General features: G+C 45.0%; 1 protein-coding gene across 4 annotated transcripts in view; it reads right to left on the reverse strand.

Moving 5' to 3' along the window:
* The window catches only part of FOXN3 (forkhead box N3), a 366,339-nt gene that overhangs the window by 114,567 nt on the left and 229,839 nt on the right, over positions 1–21,933 (reverse strand). For all 4 annotated transcript variants that reach the window (XM_032482489.1, XM_032482487.1, XM_032482490.1 and 1 more), the window contains one exon: positions 3,136–3,200. In XM_032482489.1, coding sequence (XP_032338380.1) covers positions 3,136–3,200 — 65 coding nt within the window. The remainder of the gene's footprint in view (positions 1–3,135; positions 3,201–21,933) is intronic.

The following is a 21,933-nucleotide window of genomic DNA, read 5'->3' on the forward strand; positions in this document are numbered from 1 at the left end:
CATTTAAGACAAATACTGTGAATTGATGAAATGACCAATTATGTTAAGTACCCATGCCTGGTGTAATCCAAACCAAATCTTACCCCATTATCCTCAAAACTGCGAGATGATTCAGCAGGCCCCCTTGCCAGTGATTCTGGAAGAACCAAAACACAGAGGCCGCCCTTGATGGGACCTCAGGTGCTTCCAGTTAATTCTTGCAATTGGGTTTATGCTGGAAAAAAATACCTGTACTATGTTTCTGCTCATCAGCTTATAAACAAGACAAGTGCTAGACGATACGCAGCGATTCCCCTCGGCAACCAGTACGCCACTTTGTTCCTCTGACCCAGGTTTTAACTTCCATTATCCTCTCTTTGGAAATCACAGCATTCTTCTGACACACATCTTGGGGTGCGTGATGTCATTATCCCAAAGTGCCCGAGAACCCCTCATTTTCCGCACCCACCCCGAGCGTCCCCATCGCTCGCTCCGTGGTCCTCTCGTGCCCACGAGTCCTTGTTGTCCGCCCTTTTTCTGTTTCCACCTGACCCCATCTACCTATATTTCAAGACCTTGTGCACGCAAGTGTCAATTCTGCCAAGAAGTGACAGCCACCACACTCTCTCCCTCCTGACAAAAACGAGGTCTCGTCCTCCAAGCAATGTGGCACATCCATCCGTGTATTTTGCTGCTTCTGGACTGTTTTAGTCTCAGCCCCTAGGGTGACTCCGCGAGAGCAAGTTCTCCCCGGCCCCTCTGCAGGCTGGTTTAACCAGTTCTGCTGGTGCTCGGGGCCCAGGGTCAGGCTTGGCTCTGCTGGCCTGGCGCTGGGTCCCTGCATCACCATGGGTGACCACGCTTCACCTTCTACCTCGCTTCCAGGCACCGGGTTCTTTCCAGCATCCTGCTGGCCTTCAATCCCAATCCCTGTGGCTGGAACCTATTAAGAGAGTTCTTTTCTAGTCTGATTACCTAGAAAAACATCTTCCTGCTTGCTACAGATATAAAGAAGAAATGGGTCCGTATACAAAGTATAAAGACGAGAAAGTGAGCATGAAGTGAGAATAAATCAGGTTCCTTTTCTTCTACTTGATTCTAGCCAATAGCTTCTGCGGGCACGATGGGGCAGCTCCCTTCTTTCTATGCCTGTATCTTTATTGTTGAACTTCTGTTCACGGGCATCAGCAACTTCATCAGTACCACGCACCAAAGAAATACAAAAATATTAATTAGGAAGAACATGCATAGCGTTTAAAAAACCTCATCACGATATGTGTCTCGAGAACTCTCTATACATATACAGCCAACAAAGAAACATCACAGGAAAAAAACCATGAACAAATCCTCACCCACACTCCCAAATTCTCCCCAAGATCCTTCTTCCACATGCACCAAAAAAATAAATAAATGGGCTTTATTGAAGTGAACGTGGATTCAATGAGCATCTGAAATCTGTAATAATTTAATTCTCAATGCCTAGAGTAATTAGGAGAACGCTTAACCCTATGAAGATGAGAAAAACAGTCGACCACCCATGAGACAGAATGAGTGAAACCACTCAACTTCAGAAACCTTATCAAGTTTCCCTCATGCTTCTGCCCCGCAGAAATAACCCAAAACTAACACGCTTAGAGCAAATCATCTCTAATGTGGAACTTAATGAATAAAAATCCTATAAGAAAATGCTCTAAGTAACTAAAATCCCTTTTGTGAAAATAATCCAACCATGAATGATGTCCATATCACCGCCGCAGATCTACAGGAGAAATAAAGATGCACGTAACTTCGCAATTCCCTGGGAAAAACACCCAAAGGCTCATCATAATTGATTTCCATTTACACTTTCTGAAGGGAGAACGGAACAGACTTTTTAAAAACTATGTATTAATTTTTGAGAGTGGAGGGATTTCCTTTTTTTTTTTTCTTTAAATATTTAGGATATCTAGGTTGGTCATTAAAATTAGGATTAATCAGAACTGGCAGCCTAAATCTCACCTGTACCAAGCAAAAAATGCAAAGAAATCCTTAAGTTACCAATTTCACAGGCTATTAAAAAGATAGCATGCAACTGTATGGCCTTTAAAACAATAGCAAAAAAACCCCCAAAAAACGTGAGGACGTGTCTCACAATTGTTTGAGCTGCTCTGGAAACCTGAAGATAAATGCCTCTCTTCTCAGCTACATTTATGTTCAACTCCTTCACATGCACACCCGGCCCGCAGCACGTAACTCAAGAAAAAGGGGCTTAACAGCTCCAAACTAACCGGAACGCACTGAAACTCCTTCCACAGCATGGTTCCTAAGCCCTTGGTTACAACCAAAGCCATCTGCTTGGGCCGGTTGTGCAGCTCAGAGGCTGACAGGGAAGGGAAGCTGGAAGGCCCTTGGGAGCCAGCCGATTCCAGCCGATCTGCAGAGCAGACACCCAAAGTAGCCATCACCCCAATGTAATTTCTCAAAGAATTTAGAACGCATCTTGCTGCTGTTTTCAGCCACTTATTCTTCTTTGATGTGGGCCGTTTTTAAAGAAACTTGATAGCAAAAGTAGAGATGACAGGCAGTTTGAAATCCTTGAGTGCCCTGGATAGGAAGCTGTGGAAGGCAGTAGAGGGTGGGCTGCGCCACAGGAAGGAAGTCCCCCTGCAAACGATGCTGGTAGGGGCGAGGGAGGGGTGTTCTGAGCCTCAAAACAGGCAACAGAGACCCTTCCAGGCGCATGCGGATGTCGGGGGACAGCCAAGAACCAGTGGACTTCCACGATGACCCAAGTGTCAGAACACCCACAACATTCCCCGCAGCCCAGGCACTGGGAATACGGTACGGGATTTGTTTTTTCTTTATCAGCCCAGTTTACACTATCTTTGCATCTTAACTTCTACATGATTCCAATGTCACCAAAGCAAGCCAAACACTTCCAGAATATGACGAGTGACGACAGACCAAAGAAGCAGTCTGGTTTCAGGCTAACAATTCACAGCAACCAGAAGACGTGAGTAGGAAGAAATACACAGAACTGGACGAACAGACCCAACCCACAACACTCATGCTTCTCCAGAGCGCCCACTCAGCAACAGGACAGAACTCCTGATGGACACCAAGTTCAGAGCAGGGGTGGGGGAGTGGGGATGGAGACAGGGGCTGCTAGAGACCTACCTTGTAGAAGGGCTCCGTTTCTCTTGAAGAAGGTACTGCCCGGCCAGATGGGTGGACCTGATGTGCTGAAACAGAAGAGAAGCCAGCGTGAGGGCAGGCTCGTCTACACCCATGCACCAGCGCTCAGACCACCCTTTCTCCAAATACATCCTTCAAAATGGCCTCAAAACACGTTCCCAGTTATGCATTGTACACCCTCTGAAAGTGCAGCTTTAAAAACCATTAGGCTTGTTTTATGATGAGTGGGCTTCATCTTTGAAAGTGCAGGACCCGTCCGTGTGGGTGTCTGGTCACTGTCTTGACCCTGCTTCCTGATGGGCATTGAAATCATTTGCAGGTAAACAAAACTGCAACATTGGTTCACCAAATCCTTAATATACAGATATGACCTTGATCGACTCCCTCCCTCCTCCATCCTCTTGTTTCGTATCCCGTTTTAAATTTCTTGGCTTAAAATGTTGCACTCTGTATCCTATAAAACATTTTGCAGATATGTTACCACCCACAGTCTGGTAACAAGAGAGGCAAGAAAAGAAGAAAGATCGATATATCACAAAGACAGTTTACTACATCTATAGACAAGCATTTTCACTGTTTTAAGACACCCAGTGAAAAGCTTTATTACCAAGCCAGTCTTAGGAAAATATCCTTGGAGTGGAAAAGAGGTGATTCTAAATCAAGAATTGGTTTAGATTAATGTTAGAGGGCACTTCGTCAAAACTGTTACTGCCTCCAGCCCAAGAGGAAGTATAAATTACTTTCTCCAAAATAAAACGTGGCAAACGATACTGGTTAATGCATTATCAATCATCTTCAACAGTGAAAAATTAAAAAGTTGGTCTGAATCAGACATTTGTAAGTTTGGCAGACCGGGAGACACACGTACACACAGAATAAAAAATCTGAAGGACTATACGCTGAATGTTCCAGAATCAACCAGGGTCTCCAGTAACACAGGACAGCAGCACTGCTAACAAGGAGGAGGGATGTCAGCGACACGTTCTGCTCACCAACATTTCCTCCGCAGAGGTCCGAACGGCACCGCAGGGATGGGGACACGTGACATGATGTGGGAGGAGCAGCGAGAAAGGAAGAAAGGTACTAGTGCCTAAGAGTGCTGTCAGACATCAAAATAATGTCGAAATTGTTAGAAAACCCACAGTATGAACCTTGATGTAGGTGGAACTTCCTTTTTTTATTTTGGTTTGGATCCACTCCAGTCAAAGGAAGTGAGAATAATGCATCTCAGCTTTAGGCTCTCCCTGCAGCCCTGACTCTCTGCTCTGGCAGGTGGGGCCCCTCCGTGACCGGGAATCCAAGCAAGACGATGGTAGGTCTGGCTGGGGCCTGAGGGCTGCGGGGTGATGGCTGCAAGCCCATTTTCCTTCTATCTGACTCCTGTCCTATTCAGCTTTGAGGCTGTTAAGGCTCAAAGTTGCATGAAGAATAACGTACATTAAAATGCTTAAGATTATCTTTTAACAACCCTGGCCAGCCCCTGGGATTTTTTTTTTTTTTACCATCTTATTTTTATAAGAAAGCAGGAAACAGCAAGCTGGCTGTTGCCAATACTGAATCACCTGATTTCTAAAGATATTTAAAAACTGAGGACTTCATTATAGAGGAGCTGGTGCTTCTAGAGAATTCAATAATTGAGTATTACTGCAGGAGCCTGAATATCCAGCTTACTTCCACCCAAATCTCCTCTTTATCCTGACCCCGATTTGGCTGAAAACTGAGTAGACGCCAGGGATGGAGTAAATGTGGGGAATCGAGGGCGGGTAAATCCAGTGGTTTAGATAAGGGAAATTCTCTCTGTGATAGAAATCTACTTAAAGATTTCTGCAGCGTCCTTTCAACGCACCCAAGTCACTGATCACTGTTCTGCTCGGTCTGCTGTGTCGCTGGTATAAGCTATACTCCAGCACTGGAGAGCGATCTGGACCAGCCCAGCCACCTGCTTTCGCGTGGCCCCTGTTGTGGGTGATGAATTCACCTGTGGTCAATTTTTAGCTCAAGGTAAGCTGGTTTCTGCCACACTAATTGCAAAGCTTTTAAGCTCCTTGGTGCCATATTCTACACCCTTCTTTGGGATGGTCCCTCAACATGGTATATCCTTGTTAGGAGAGTCAAAGCTTTATGAAGTGCTTATTGAGAACTGTGCTTAGACATGGAGGGAAAAATCAAGTCATATTTTATGGCCTCTAGGAGCTTACTGTCATACTCAGCTAGCTCCGACCTCCTATGACTCTATCTCAAGAGACTAGAAATGCATGTAGAGATGCCAATGGTTATGGCTCCAGGGGCTGCAGACTGGGGAAGCACCAAACCAATTTTTTCCCTCCATCTGGAGATGTCCTTGGCTACTTGGCCTTTAAAGCTTAAAGTTAGCTTTAAAAAAAGTATATGAAATTATTTACCAGTGTATATCAACCACTATAATTCAGAGAAGCAGCTACTGGTTGAGGTCTCTGTGGGAGGATCTCAGGCCACCCTGGAAACCACTCATCCATGTGGCAAATTGAGGAGGGGAGAGTGGGGCGGCATCTACAGAGAATGGGGGACTCTCCACACTCAAGTCACCTAAATGCCAGTGAAGTGGCTACTAGGGCCCCTTAAACCCACCGGAGTGGGTTTAATCACCTTATGAAGGTGCTCACGTTGTTTGACGATAAGATGCCAAAGCACCATGTACAGAGCACAGCCACCAACACTGCTCCACGGGACCCGCCGATCCTGCAGGCAGGCCAGGCAGGACCCGCCTTCCCCGCTCTGTCAGTGAGGAGCTGGGGGGCCTGCGAGGTGGAGGGACCTGTCCAAGGCATCATGTGGCTGGTCACCAATCAGTCTGAGGTCAGCCCGCCGTACCACAGAGACACACGTCAACGACCCCGATTTCATTCCTGATCGTCCAGCTTTCTCTGCCAGTCTTCCTTCTGGCACCAAACCCTCAGCCTTCCTCCTCCATGGAAGAGGGCTGCAGACGGTGCTTCACTAGGAATCTCTCCAAGGCAAAACCCCAGGCTAGAAAAAGCAATCAGGCTCACCATGTGTGAAAGACAGATAGTGGGCCCCATAAGCAGAAACAATACAAGGCTGGCGCCACAAATGTCTCATTTCAATAACGCTCTAACAAAATCATGCGACCTTTGGTACCAGGAACCAAACCCACTTGTGACAAAGGAAGTTGGCCTCAGGTTAAGAGGGTCTTGCTTGCCAGAAAAGGCAGTCTGTGAACTGGCATTTGAGAACATCGATCCAGCTGATCATTAAGACCAGAGTTGAGCGGAGGGAGTCGGAGGGGTGGGTGGAGGGAAATAGCTCAGTGGGAGAGTGCGTGCTTAGCATGCACAAGGTCCTGGGTTCAATTTCCAGTGCCTCCACTTAAAAGGAAAAAAAAATAAAAAGACTAGAGCTGAGCCAGCAAGTCCCAAGGTTGCACCTACCCACCCAAACAGCACACCCAGCGTCTCCCTGGGCCTCCCACTCTCAGCTGCATCACTTCCAGCTCCCATGAGGGACTCTGTAAGTTAACAGGTCGTCCAGCCTGAAGGTGGCTCTTGGCATAATGATGTGATCTGTCACATGTTCTCCCTACACCCACGAGCTTTCATCATTGTGAGAGCCGGCTCAATGTCACCAAGACTCTGGGAGGTTCTGGCAAGATCCGCACTTGTATTCACCAGCCTGGACTTCCTGTGAGTCTAAGGAAAGAAAATTATGACAAGCCCCTTTTTTCTAAGTACTTTTAAAAAAGTACTTTTTTCTAAGAACAGCTGCCAAATGTGAATTGGTGGATCTAAAAGAGAACAGGACACCACACCGCAGATGAACCTGGAGGACATTGTGCTCAGTGAAATAAGCCAGTCACAAAAGAACAAATACTGCACTTGACTAGAGCAGTCAAGTTCACAGAGACAAAGCGGAATGAGAGTTGCCAGAGGCTGGAGGGAGGGGGAGCAGGGAGCTGTTTAATGGGTACAGGGTTGCAGTGCTGTAAGAGGAAAAGAGTTATGGAGACTGGTTACCCAACACTGTAAATGTGCTGAACACTCCTGAACTGTACATCTAAATGGTTAAGATGATATATTTTATGTTATGTGTATTTTGCCACAGCAAAACTTTTTTTAATGTGCAATGAGAGAGGGAGAGAGAATGAATGCGTGCAGGAAGGACCCCCAGAAGTGAATCAAAATCCAAAGAATTTTGGGCAGTGAGAGACCAACCTAAGTGTTGTCTCTGAAGGTCCCCTGCTGTTAGCATCTCCGCCAGAGTGGCCTCCAGCACATCAAGAACCAGAAGCCCAAACCGCCTGGGCAAAGGACAGGGATGTGGCGAGACCAGCCTATCCTAACCCAGTACTTACGGACGCCAGAGCGCGCCTGCTAGTCTTCAGGCAGCAGAGCAGATTCCTGCCGTAGTCTTAGTGCTGGGAACAGTATGAAGGAAAAAACTAATAGAATTGCAAAGAGAGAGATGAATCCACTCTCATAGTTAGAGACTTGAACACCCTTTTCTCAGAAGTGGACAGATCCAGGAAGCAGAAAATCAGTGAGGACAGAGTTGAACTCAGCAACGCCATCAACCAGCTGGATGCAATGGACATGTGAAGCCTACTGCGTCCAACAACAGCAGATGACACCTTCTTCTCACACTCACATGCAACATTCACCAAGACAGACCACACCCTGGGCCATAAAACGTGTTTAATAAACTTAAAAGAATACAAATCATGCAAGGCAACCCTGTTAGACCCGTGACAGCTACCATCAGACTGTGTTTCCCCAGGAATAAAACAGCCAACATAGTTGTAATGAAGGGAGAATTTCTAAAAAAAAAAAAAAAAAAAATACTGGAATTCTACTGTCAGTTCTGTGGATTGATCACCAGGGTATCACAGAAAACCACATATATGACCTGCACCACATACTAACACAGGCCCGTTGGGCGAAGGACGCCAGTCTTTGAAGCCTAGAATGCAGGCATTAGGGAGACCTGTGTGAGATGGCCTCAAGTTCCACAAAGCGTCCTTCATAACTTGAGGGGCATCACTCCTTAACTCAAGAACCCAGATGAAAGTTCAGAATTCTCAGGGACGTTCTCAACACTTTTACTACCCTCCATATAAGCCTGGAGCATGGTTACCTGGTCCCACCCTCGTAATTTTTCATTTCAAGAGTTTGGTGGTATAAAAAGGTGGGTGAAAACCAGTAACTCATAAGGCAGAGTTAAGTCCAGTAGGTTCTCTGCCTGCTTAGAAAGAAGCCTTTATCTTCTTTCCCGACATGCCCCCAACTTGCCACCTGACACAGGTCTCCAGGACACACTCATACCCCATATATATCTATGGCCCACTCAGGCCAGTTCTGTTCCCCTCTGCTGAAATGCCCTGCTCCCCTGTTCTCTTCACCTAGTCGACTCCCATCCATCCTTTATGGTTTAATTCAAATCCCAGATCTTTTCTGGTCGCTCCCACACTGGAACCTCTCCTCGCTCTGAATTTGAGAATTCCTGTAGCCAATTTGGCAACTGACTGTACTCTGTGGTATTTCCTTATCTGCTGTCTTATTCCTTTAATTCACTTTCCATGGGTGTGTGTCCTACATTTCCAAAGAGGAGAAACCCCATGTGGGCAGAGACTAAAGGTGACTCCCCTCTTAGAATTTAGCCAAGTTCACTGGCCACAGAAAACAGCTGTCATGATTCTACTAAGTTTTGGCGTAAAACAGCTGAAATGTTACCTGCACATCATAAACAGAATTATTTCAAACAGTAGGATTTCTAAAAAAATCTCTTAACAGATACAATTCTCTTACAAAGGGACTAGCCTATATAGTAGTATTTCTTCTTCCACTATCATCATCTCTGATAAAAACTTAAAAATCTTTAAAAATGGAAACAAAATTATAAACCTCATCTTTGATGGTAAGTAATACGTTAGCTAATTTGGATTACTCTTTTCTGTGATTTCTTGATTACTTAGGAATATATAAATAACTGGATAAGTACATGTATATTTTTGATAAGACGGCATGCATGTTTGGGTATACTGAAGAAACTCTGCTTGCAGCCTGGCTACAATTTCAGATGCATACGGCTCATGATACATCTTCTGAACAGATGCAAAGGTGTTTATCATTATCTTTGTGCTACACAGTTTCTAATTTTACATATGAAAACCAAGGCATCATTCAGCATAAAGTACATTATTTGCATGATATATTTGCATTTGTAAAACACCCACATTTACTTTTACTGCTTAATGGGCCTGGTTAAAATGGGCCACTCTATATAAATGGAGCACACTGGTTCCCAACTCAATGGTGCTGATAAGAAAACTACGCCTTTTAGATGCAAATGAACCCACTAATCACAATGAAAATGGTGGAGTTGAGGAAAGCTGAGCAGCTGTTCCAGGAGCTACAAGTCTAGGGCTGGTCTGGTTCCAGCTTCATCTCAGGAGCAGCCTGGGACTCCCCAGAGGGCATCTGCCCAGAGGCCATGGGATAAACTTAACTTTTTCAAACGTGGCTGGGAGAGAGCGGAGGCAGCTCCTGAATCTGGGCTGACTGAGGTCATCAGTCCAGGCCAAAGGACACAGGTGGAGCAGAAGGGAGGAGGACTGTGTGTGCAAAGCTCACAGAGGAAAGGCAAGACACACAAAATTAAGTAACCGCGGCACGCTGTTAAAATGATGTAGCCGTTATGGAAACTAGTATGCTGGTTCCTCAAACAATTACACAGAGAAGTACCATATGACCCAGTAGTTCCACTTCTAGGTATATACCAGAAGAATTGAAAGCAGGAACTCAAAGAGGCGCTTGTACACTCGGATTCATAGCATTATCCACAATAGGCAGAGCGGAAGCAACTCAAGTGCCCAACGATGGATGAATGGATAAAAAGTGTGTGATAAATACATGCAATGGAATATTATTCAGCCTGGAAAGAAGGAAATTCTGACACGTTATAACACAGGTGAACCTTGAAGACATTATGCTAAGTGAAATAAGCCTGCCACGAAGGGACAAATACTGTATGATTCCGCTACATGTGGCACCTAGAGTTGTCAAATTCATGAAAGACGAAAAGTGGAATGCTAGCTGCCAGGGACTGCGGGGAGGAGGGAACGGGGAGTTACTGTTTAATGGGGACAGAGTTTCAGTTTTACAAGATGAACTTAGTTCCGGAGATGGATGGTGGGGAAGGTTGCACAACAGTGTGAATGTACTGAATACCACTGAACTGTGCACTTAAAAATGGTTACGATGATAAATTTGTATTATGTGTATTTTACTCTAATGTAAAAACAAATCGTAGCTAGCTAGCCAGCTAAGTAAATACATAAGCAGACATTCCCTAACGGCAAACCAGACCCTCAGGTAGGGAAGGTGGTGCTTCTGCTCCTCTGGGCCAAGACTCTGGAAACAGGAGCCAGTTTGCCCACCTTTATTTCTCTGACTCATCTACTCACTGAATAACATGGCTTCACACCTCCTATGGGGACATGGCAGTGAAAAAACCATCCCGCCCTCCAAGACGCAGGGACATGGATGGATAAACAGATAAAGAATCGGGAGCTGTACAGAGGATGGCACTGCTCTGGCCCCACAGCCGTCAGACCACAGCCCTTGGGTCCCTCGATTAGTAAGCCCTGAATAAAACTGGGCACTAGCACCTTCTAGACATCGACCCTCTTGTGGGCCAAAACCATGGACAGTTCCCTCTCTTCCACGAGGCCTACCCTGACTTGATCTTCATCTGTCCCTTCTTGGAGGCCAGGTGGCCCGCCATCAACACACAGACTTTGATACCAACTGTCCTGCCAGTTCTGTGGCTGCGTCCCCAGGGAAACTGCAGGCCCTTCAAAGGTGTCATCCACCAGCTGGGTGCTCGGCACAGGGCCTGGCACCTTGTACGTGCTCAGGACACACCGGCTGTGACCACGGCCCAGAGAGCAGCCCTCAGTGGACTGTTAGGTCCCTTCCTGGGGAGTTGAAAACTGGGGGCTTTGTCATGGAATTTCTCTATCTCAGGGTCACTGCCCATGAATCCAGACACGAAGATCCTTCCAGGAGCAGCCTGTGAAAGGATGGCAGGTCTGAGATGGAGTGGCCTGGGGTGGCACAGGGACAGCCCCTGGGCCTTCCCCTCTGGCCATGCTGGGCTGGAGGGGCATCGAGACGGAGGAACCCCACCCCCCTCTCCCTCCCTTGCCAATGGTTTGTGAAGATCTTGATGACTGTGCAAAGGGGCTTCAGCTGAACAGGTGGAACCCACTGGGGACCTCAGACAGTGTCATGTAGTTGGAGACAAGCCGTGGGAAACCTTGCCCTGAGATGCACTCCTTAAGAGGAAGTACCTCTTGAGTGAAAACATCATTTTGCCTTGAACTCAATGGCAGGTTTTAGAACTCCCTGGGCCATCCCATCACCAAGAAGCAGGAAGGGCCGGCCACACTCCTATCTTCTGTCCCAGGACCAAAGCGTTGTTTTGAGGCCATGACGACCACACGCCGCACCACACAGGTAACGGTAGTAAAGTCAGCCGTCACTACTCCACTGCGCTCACACAACCTCCAGGAAAACCTCAGTAATGGAGACCGAAGTCACTATGACCTATTTATCATTCAGGTTTGTGGAGATCAAGAGATATAAACATTTAATACGAGGTTGGGACACAGTCTGATTCCCAGTACCCCCTACGATGCTGAAAACCAGTCACAGACAGGAAAATGACCTATTTGTGGGGAAACTGATTTATCTTGACTATTCATTTCCTCCCTTTGAGAGCCAGTCACATCCCACACCCCACCATGAGGATGAGAGACATAAATGCTGATTTTGGAAAGCTGATGCTATGGGGCAGGACACCGCTGTCTAGAAGTTCTATCAAGGGTACCACGTCCAGGCACTCAAACCCTGAAGTTGTACATCCGGCACAGTTTATTTCTTTTGAAATATTTCTCTTATGGTTTATTGGATCTAGTGATGGTTGGGTTTGAAGTGACAAAAGGCAATTTTCCATTTCCCAAAAGGAACCTCTTACATCCTGCCCAGGCAACAAATATTGTGATTGGCATCAGCAACTCACTATGCCTTTATCCTAACACTTCCAACTCAGCAAAGAGAGCTGGCCCTGCCTTCGAAGATGCTCCTTCCTCTCCACGTGATCCTGGGCCGCCTCCTTCACCACCTGCACCAAGCCATTATCTGCTTGTGACTCTTTTATTCTCAAACTGTCCACGTGTACCCTGAGCCCTGCTCGGGAAAAGCAAAGAAGGAACGGCCAGGAAACCCAAGTAAGTGAACTGGTCCTCTTCCCACACCACGTGGGCCAGAGCTTCTGTAACGACTCTTCAGCACCTAACACCTCCTGCCCCTCTGTTTCTTTTAGAAAACTTACAGAAACATCCATTTCTCTCCTTAAAGGACAATGAAGCAATTACTGTTGCTAAACTTTCTTAACAGTATTAAATTCAAGGAGAATATTGCAGAAAAGCAATGTTAGCTCCCCGCCAGTTACAGAGATGGGGGTGTGAGGACCGCGCTGGCCTCACACCATTCAGTAGTCCACGGGGACTGCTCGGGACATTTACTCCTGGGTATAGACAGTCAGTATACCTGTGTGAGAGGTTTTGGGTTTGCTTTGTTTTGCACTTCTCGCTTCTTTGAATTACCACGTAATTGAAGCTTTAAGCATATTCAGGACAACTTTAGCTTCCTGAAACCTTTGGGAACCTGACTCCCTGTGAACAGACCGTGTTTTCTGGTGCCTGGTCACTGCGCTCACTGTCGGGTGTCCGCCGACCACATGCAGCGCATGCTTTACGTCCTCCCTGGTGACACCTGGCCTGAGAGCATCTGAAGGACACAAGTCATGCTCCCTGCTGGCTTGCAGAGCCCAGCACTAAATCAGGCTCCAAAAGGTCTTCCCAGACTCTTGCTTCTGGACTTCCCACCACCCTCCTTCAAAGGCAATGCTCCACGGAGTCACATGCCATCCAGTTTGGGGACTGCCATCTCAGGCTTAGCCCCTCCTGGGACGTTGCTTTATGATTAGGGCATCCTGACAACACGTGCATTAGATAAACTGCCACCACTTCATATCTGCAGGTATGTGGACTTTCCTTAGCAACGACTCCACTTTAATTTTTGCAGAATTCAGTCAATCGTGTGTTCAAAACCACTCCCTGGGCTCCCTGTGGCCTGAGTCACTCGCAATTTTCTTAGTGCTGAGTGACTGGCTCAGCTTGCTCCAGCTTCATCTCTTGCCTTGTCTTGTTTTTTGTTTGTTTTGCTCTGGCAATACCAAGTTGCTCATGGGTTCCCAGACACACCAGAATGCCTCTTACCCCTGTCTTTGCTCACTGAGCTGCCCCGCCTGCAAACATCCCTCCCTCTCTTGTCCTCTTTGCAAACTCTTCTGCATCCTTGAAAATTCTGCTCCCCAGCCTCCTTCTCACCTCCATCTGTGCCCGGAGCATATCCGGCTCTTCCTTGCTGTTCCCTCCATGCACCACACTGTATTGTAATCTATTTAAGTGGCTTGACTATGAACTCTTGGAGGGCAGCAACTCTCTTATTAGTTCAAAGTTCCCCACAGCTGGCAGGAGTAGGGGTTCAATAAGCATCTGCTGGCAAGACCAGCCCAATGAAGTGTACAGAGCCAGCATCAGGATCCTCATTTTGCAGCTAAGAATTTAATTCGGAGAGGTGAAGTTATGAGGGTCCTGAGCCAGTGAGTGACTCACATTGTTTCCACTGCACCGTGATGTGTGTATAACTCTCACTTCCTGCTTTGTGATCGACAGGAAAGAAGAGTTCACTGGATGTTTCTGAGCATCTATACACTGCCTTCTTTTTGGAATGGACAACTAGAAGGACAGTCCTATAATTCACCATTATCAGTTCATCTAGTTTAACTCAGAGCCCAGGCAGCCAAGCGCTAAATTGACATGACTCCTCTCTGCAGAGGTGATGGGGCTCTGAACAGGCACAAGATGCCTGCATAACTTTGAAGAAGAGATTTCCACACCCCTTTGTCTCCTGTATAAATGGACTCAAGAGCTGCAGCAGTGCATAAATGATCCTTTCTTTCCACTGTTTATAGTTGAAAGCAGCCGTTTTCAGCTTCTTGCCGGTGATCACTCCACTAAAAATAGCTTTGATGGTGTCACATGCAAACTGGAGCAGAACCTGAAAGCCTGCCCCTTTTTAGTTCTGAGCGGGTTCAACTTTAAAAGAGAGGCAGCTGTTAACATACCCCAGCGTGTTTACATGATGCTAAAAGAGTCTGGCTCGTAGTAAAAAAAAAAAAAAAAAAAGGAAAGAAAGAAAGGAAGGAAGGAAAATCCTAACAAGGGACAGAAATGGGTTTGCAGCCTCTGGTGATGACACTTCTTTCTGCTGAACTGGAGCCCAGGAGAACAGTGAGGCTGGCAAGGAAAGTCCAAATCGCCCAGCTTTCAGGGGGAACGGACTGTGGGCACCACAGTGGTGAAGACGGGAGAGATGCCTCCTGTTATGAGAGATTCCAAACTGCTGGATGCTGGGGTGGGGGAGGTGGCGCAGAAAATGGTACCAAGAAAAGAGGACTCACAAACGTGGGGTATTTTTTTTTTAATCTTATCAAAAGCATTGAAGAGCTGTTTTTAGAAATCAAGGATGAAACATATTCAAGCCATTCCCTGGATGCCTTATATTGGTTCACTGGGCAACTAGACCTCTCTGGATGTCTTTGTAAAACTAGACCCAAACTGAAGGGAAAGCAGAGGATAGGCTTGGAAACCTGGACTTTTGTCCCAGGTCCTCCCCATTCTGGCCCAGCAGACCTGCTGTGTCTCCCCTGTCTTCTGCCCAGGGTACAAGGATTAAGTAAGAAAACGTAAGCCAAAGTACCTGGTGGATTGTGCGACCCCTAACAGACAATCACAGTGTCCTTTAGAAACATGTCACCAAAGAGTGACTATGACCAAGAGTGCTGACCATGGTCTGGGGTCAAGTTTGGCATCTAGTGCAGTTTCATTAAAAATAATAATAATAGCAATAAGAAAAAACACACACCAAATAAAAGTATTTTTCCTTCCTTCTTAATTCTAATGTCCAAGGGATAACACAGCACATTTGCTTACGAAGCAAGCATTAGTTTTGTCCTAGAAAACTTGCACCGTGTCTGGCCGAGCTGGGCTGGAGGACAAGGGCCCTGGCTGCCGCAGGACTTAACACATGCAGGATGCTCGCTGCGGACCACTAGGAGATGGAGACTCAGGTCAGCAAGGGGTAAATGGTACCACACGTGCATGAACCAGGGTCCTCGCTTGGGACGTCTATGCTAGAAGTCCACATACATCTCACCACTTATAACTTAACAAAAAAATCTCAGAACAATGCCCCTATTGCATCACTGTCCCATTCTGCGAGCTTGGGTGCCGTGAGCAATCGCGTCTGACTCAAGCACAAGAGTGAACAGGCTCCCCAGACACACCATAAATTTTAGCGGCACAACAAGGTTACATTAGTGTAGGAATTTATCACCTAAGTTGTCTGTATTTGAACAACAGAAAAGACATTATATACCACTGTATCTTTAACACTCATTTTTTGGTTAACAAGACAAAAGAATTTACAGTTACTGCCAACAGCTTGCTGGCAGCTAATACCCCGATTAGCCGTTGCCTGGCAACAGTCAAGCATGCTTCCTCCCAAATCAGAAAGAGCCACTGCTAAATCTAGACTAATTACAAAATGGGACAAATATTTAAAAGCTTTATATTTATTAAGGATTCGGGGAGGGCCTCCTAGTAAGAATGATTCCTATTAAACGAATGTGACTAAATACAATGCATATCTGTCTTGGTTGCGTTGTTCCACGTTAACGCAGATCATTTTAGGAAAACTGGATGTTTTGCATCTTTCCTAATTTCCGTAAATATTGTACTACACACAACCATGTGCTTATATTTTATGGAAGCACGTCTTTCTGCCTACTCCTCTAAGAGTAAGGATGAAAAGCAGCAGCAGAGACACCCAAGCCTTTTAAAATCTACATGCCTGCAAAGAAATGAGATGATTCTCCCAACAATTCTCCCAGCTCTCACAGAGATCTCTGCATGGAAAGCTCAGCTCCTTTACTCTCGAGTTCCTACCTTTGTCTGCCTTCTCAATTCCCTCTCATTCAAGAGCCACTCAGAGTTCTCTGGATGGGGAACCAGTCCAGACTTTTCAGAGTCCACGAGGCCGGCCTCCCTGACACAGAGACTACGATGCTAGTGGCAAAGTTCTGAACAATCGAAGTTCTCAAGTCAGGAGACCTGGCTTCATCCTCTGGGGGAGGCAGGAGGGGCCGTGGGGCTCAAAACACACGCACACACATGTGCACACACACGTGTGTGCGCGCACACACACGCACGCACGCACGCACGCACACACGCACATGCCCACACCATAGAGTCTGGCCCCCTTCCACATGCAAATGTAGGAAGATTTCACATGTAGGAATATTCTCCTCCAAAGACAAGACACCGACCTCAAAGGCAGTATGGAGACTGGACAGGGGTTCACAAACTACAAGCCAAACCACACTGCCCCAGAGCCAAGAACCACTTTTACTTTTTGGAGTGGTTGAAATTAACAAGTTAAAAAAAGAATCCCATCTCATGACACGTGAAAATCATATGAAATCCAAATTTCAGCGTCCACAAGTAAAATTGTACTGGAATACAATACACTTCCTTCATTTATGTTATTGTTGATTTCACGCCAAATATTTAGTATTCGGCCCTTTACAGTGAAAGTTTGCAGCCTTCTCAAGTGGAAGACCAGGGACATTTTAATTCTTGAAAAAGAACCTGATTTGGGGTGACCGTTAAACGCGACCAGAACAAAGCAAATGAGCCACTTCCCACGAAACGGCCTTGAGTCCAGGCTGCTTTGTGAAGGCATTACCAAAATTTCCAGCAAACAGTCCCCATGGAATGCTAATTTAATCAGTATTAAATTTAATCACCGTTGCTTAGAATCTTTCTGATTTCAGCTAACCAACCCTCCTTCCCCCTCCACATACACAAATTCTCTTCAAAATGTTTTAGATTTTTCTCCTCTATCTTGTCATTGGTGGAACAATCTGAGTAACCATCAGACGGTCTATGTAAATTGACACCACTTCCTAAACTGAAATAATTCTATTATTAAAACAAACATAAGTACTGTTTTTAGGTCTGAGAGGAATATGGACTCAATTATATTTTGTGTATAAATAAGCCCACCAACCAGGTAACACTGTCTGGCCCATGAACTTTGTTAGGAAAGTGCTGATCCAGACGGAAACATGGATACACTCTCACCAAAGTCTGAAACAGCCCAAGGACTCTTTGCTCTTGCTTCCCTGGCCCTCGGGTTCTCCATCTACCAAGCCACAGTAGCTCCTTGAAGCTCACTGGCAGCCTGCATGTCTGATTACACTTTAAAGACGCATGTTTTGCATCATATGACAGCACACGGTTTTTGCGTAACCATGGTCCTCACCATCTAATCATCTAAACATTCTTTTCAATTCCACTGTCAACCAAAGCTTAGAAAAAGTGCCATTTTTCAAGTCTTCCAGGATCATTTGCAATAAATCCTAAAGTATCTCTGTTAATCAAAGCACAGGTTGGCACCAGTAGAAGTGACTTCTGGACACTCTGCACCTGATGTAAGGAAGAGGAGGGATCTTCAAGTTGTGTCAATGTTTAAGACTATGGCAGTTTTGGAAGAATACAAGAGTAATTAATATCCGAATGAAAAATTGTATTTATCCCCCTGATCCTGCTGGGTAGAATTAGCTCTCCTAAAATGAACTTGAATCTTCTGGAATTACCTCAGGTGGTGCCATACCGTTCTCCGCAGAGGAACACAGCTTTCTCTGGAAATAATCCTTGTATTTTCAGGTTGAAGTGGGTAGAGTGCTATTCTGTGACTGGGGACACCGGGTAAACTCCGTGTCTCCCGGCCCACCCTCTCCTCGGGAAAATGCCCTCCTCAGCCCGCGGGGATGGCCACAGTTTACACTACACGAACCCGTATCAGTGGCCTCAGCTGATTGGGCTGGGGTAAAACCTGACCCCGGGCAGACCACAAGGGTCACCAGTTTGGGGTGACCTTTAACCCACGTGGCCTAGCTCAAAATGAGGAGCTGAGCCATTCAGAGTCCTCAGGCCTGGGATTATAAGAACAGACTCTGAGGAGGTCATGGGAGCAGAAGCCGCTGGGAAGCAGTTGGGGCCTGAGCAGACTTCCTGGGTAGATGGAGCCGTAAGAGAGCTCGAGGGAGTCAGAAGAGCCTGGCGAGGAGAGAGGCGAATGGAGCCGCAAGGCTGAGGACAGAGCGGGCTGGGGATCAGGTACCCGAAAGCCTTGAGAGCCCACTGGAGTCTGGAGCTCCCTGTCCAGGCCCTGAGCTGCTCTGTGGTTCCCATGCATGTGTGTGCGATTTCCCTGATGGCTACAAAATCTTTTGTTTCTCCTGGTGGTAGTTTAAATGCTCTCTCTCTCTCTCTTCCTCTCTCTCTCTCACATAAAGCTTGTTAACGTGATGGATGATATTGATTTTTTTAATGTTGAACCAGCATTGTATACCTTGGAGAAATACCACTTGGCCATGCAGTATCATTCTTTTGATACATAGTTAGATTTTACTTGCTAATATTTTGTTGAGGATTTTTCCATCTATGTTCATGAGTGATATTGGTCTGTAGATTTCTCTTTTTTTTCCCAACTGAAGTATGGTCAATTACAATGTGTCAGTTTCTGGTGTACAGCATAATGTCCCAGTCATATTCATTTTCATATTCTTTTTCATTAAAGGTTATTACAAGATATTGAATATAGTTCCCTGTGCTATACAGATCTTTTTTTTTTAATTTTGTTTTTTATGGAAGTGTAGTTGATTTACAATGTTAGTTTCAGGTGTACAGCAAAACAATTCAGTTATACATATACATAACATAGATTTTTTTTCAGATTCTTTTCCATTATATATTATTACAAGAAATCTAACATAGTCCTGTGCTATAGAGTGGGTCCTGTTGTTTATCTATTTTACATATGGTAACGTGTCTCTGCTAATCCCAAGTGTTCTTTTCTTGCAATATCTCTGTCTAGTTTTGATATTAAGGTAATGCTGGCCTCAGAATGAGTTAGGAAGAATTCCCTCTGCTTCTGTCCTCTCAAAGAGACTGGCAGGAATTAGTATAACTTCTTTCTCACATGTTTGGTAGAATTTACCAGTGAGCCCTTCTGGGCCTGGTGTTTTCCGTTTGGGAAAGTTATTAATTATTGATTCAATTTCTTTAATAGACAGAAGCCTATTCAGATTACCTATTTCTTCCTGTGTGAGTTTTGACAAATTGTATCTTTCAGGGAATTGGTCCATTGAATTTGGGTTATCAAACTTGTGGGCAAAGAGCTGTTCATAGTCATAAAGAAATATTATCCTTTTTAGTGTCCATGGGATCTGTAGTGATGTCCTCTCCTTATTTTTCTTACTTGGCCCAGCTAGAGGCTTATTGATTTTATTGCTCTAGTCAAAGAACCAGTTTTTGGTTTCACTGAATTTTGTTCTACTGACTTCCTGTTTTCAATTGCATTGATTTCTGCTCTAATTCTTTTCTTCTTACTTTGGATTTAATTTTCTCTTCTTTTTCCAGTTTCCTAAGATAGAAACTTAGGTTATTGATTCTAGGTCTTTCTTCTTTTCTAATATATGCTTTTGCAGCAGCAAATTACCCTTTAAGTACTACTTAATCACCACATCCCACAAATTCCAGTAAGTTATGCTTTTGTTTCAACTAGTTCAAAATATTTTAACATTTCTCGAGAGTTCTTTTTTGACTCATGCTATTCATAAGTGTGTTGTTTAATCTCCCTGTATTTTGGCATTTTCCAGTTAGCTTTCTGTTACTGGTTTCTAAGTTAATTCCACTGTATCTGAGAGCAGACATTATATGATTTGTATTCTTTTAAGTTTGTTAATACATGTTTTATGGCCCAGAATGTGGTCTATCTTGGTGAATGTTCCATATGAGTTTGAGGTGTCACCTGCTGTTGCTGGATGCAGTAGGCCACGGATGTCCATTAATTACATCCAGTTGGTTGACAGTGTTGCTGAGTTCAACTATGTCCTCACTGATTTTCTGCCTCCTGGATTTACCCACTTCTGAGGCATGGTTAGAGTAACAAGAAATGGAAAACAATGTAAATGTCCAACCATAAACAGATAAATCCATACATGGGCACACACATTATGCACAAAGTAAAAAAGAATACCGCCTATCAGTATTAACTGAGAAGACATGTCTATGACATAGTGTAGAGTAAAAATGCACATGACAAAGTAGCATATACAGTACAATCCACTTATAAATAAATTTGTGGGGGTAAAGGGGTATGTTAAAAGAGGTTCAACAGCCATGTTCATAGCAGCACTAGTCACAATATCCACGAGGTGGAAGTAACTCAGGTGTTCACTTACAGATGAATGGGTTAACAGACTATATAAACATACACAGACATAGACAGACACAATGAAATATCATGCACAAATTCTGACACATGCTACAACACGAACGAACCTTGAAGCCAGACACACAAAAAAAGACCAATACTATATAATTCTATGTATGTGAGATACTTAAGAGTAGCCAAATTCACAGAATTTATAGAAAGGAGATGGCGGTTGCCAGGGGCTGGGGGAACGCAGAGTAGAGTTGATGTTCAATGGCTATAGTGTCAGTGTTGCAAGATGACAAAGTTCTGGAGGTTGGTTGTGCAACAACATGAACGTACTTACTGGCTCTGGACTCTACACTCAAAAAGGGTTGCGAGAGAATTTTACGTTAGGTGCATTTTACCACAATTATACTTCTTTTCATAAATGTTCACAGCATGGAAATGAGGGCACTTTATTGAGTCCTTTATAGTCTTGCTGTTTGACCATTCTACATGCGTGTATGTACTAACTTCATAATCAGGAAATACAAAGCAAGCTATTTTAATTCTGCAGAAAGGGAAATACACTTCAAAAAGATAATATACTTCTACCACACTAGGCCATAATCCAAATCACTTAGGTTTCTGGGTTTCTAGCGTGTTTGTTTTTCATAGTGTAGAAATTTTACTTTGGTCACTTGTTTTGTCCGCTTCCTTTCATTTCTTATCTCACCGCCACCAAAAGAGCTTAAAAGCCATCAACAGTCATTGTTCTGTGACTGATTAAAATGTCTAGGTTAATTTTGTAAACAATTACTGTAAAACACAAACAACAAAAAAAAGTAAAGATGCTTTAAAAAAATTCCTTTTCCAGCTTTTCTTGATTCATTTATTCAATAAATATTGCTTAAGCACTTAAAAGGTGCCTGGGAACACGCAAAGCTGTGGGGACACAGTGGTGGCGAGGAGAAGCTTGGTTCCTGGCTCCCAGATCGCAGACCATAACTGGGAAGACAGAGAGACGTGAGATGCACAGGTTGGGACGGGGCTCCACTTGTGTTTCTGTACTAGGCTCTGCAAACACATTCACGCACACAAATGGTCACGCGAGCTGTCTTTCACGCTCATTGATACTGATGCTGGTCAGACTAGAACCTTCACAGTCCCCACCAGGGAGGGCTCTTGACTCCCACTGACCGTAACAGTTGAATTTCTTCAACTGGAGACACTGTCATAATATCAGACTGAAAGAACAGAAAATTCCGCCTTGCTCAAATTTAATTCTTCTTCCCTGCTTGCAACAAAAGTCATCTCCCCAATACTCATGTCT

The sequence above is a fragment of the Camelus ferus genome, chromosome 6, assembly GCF_009834535.1.
Source record: "Camelus ferus isolate YT-003-E chromosome 6, BCGSAC_Cfer_1.0, whole genome shotgun sequence".
Taxonomy (NCBI): Eukaryota; Metazoa; Chordata; class Mammalia; order Artiodactyla; family Camelidae; genus Camelus; species Camelus ferus.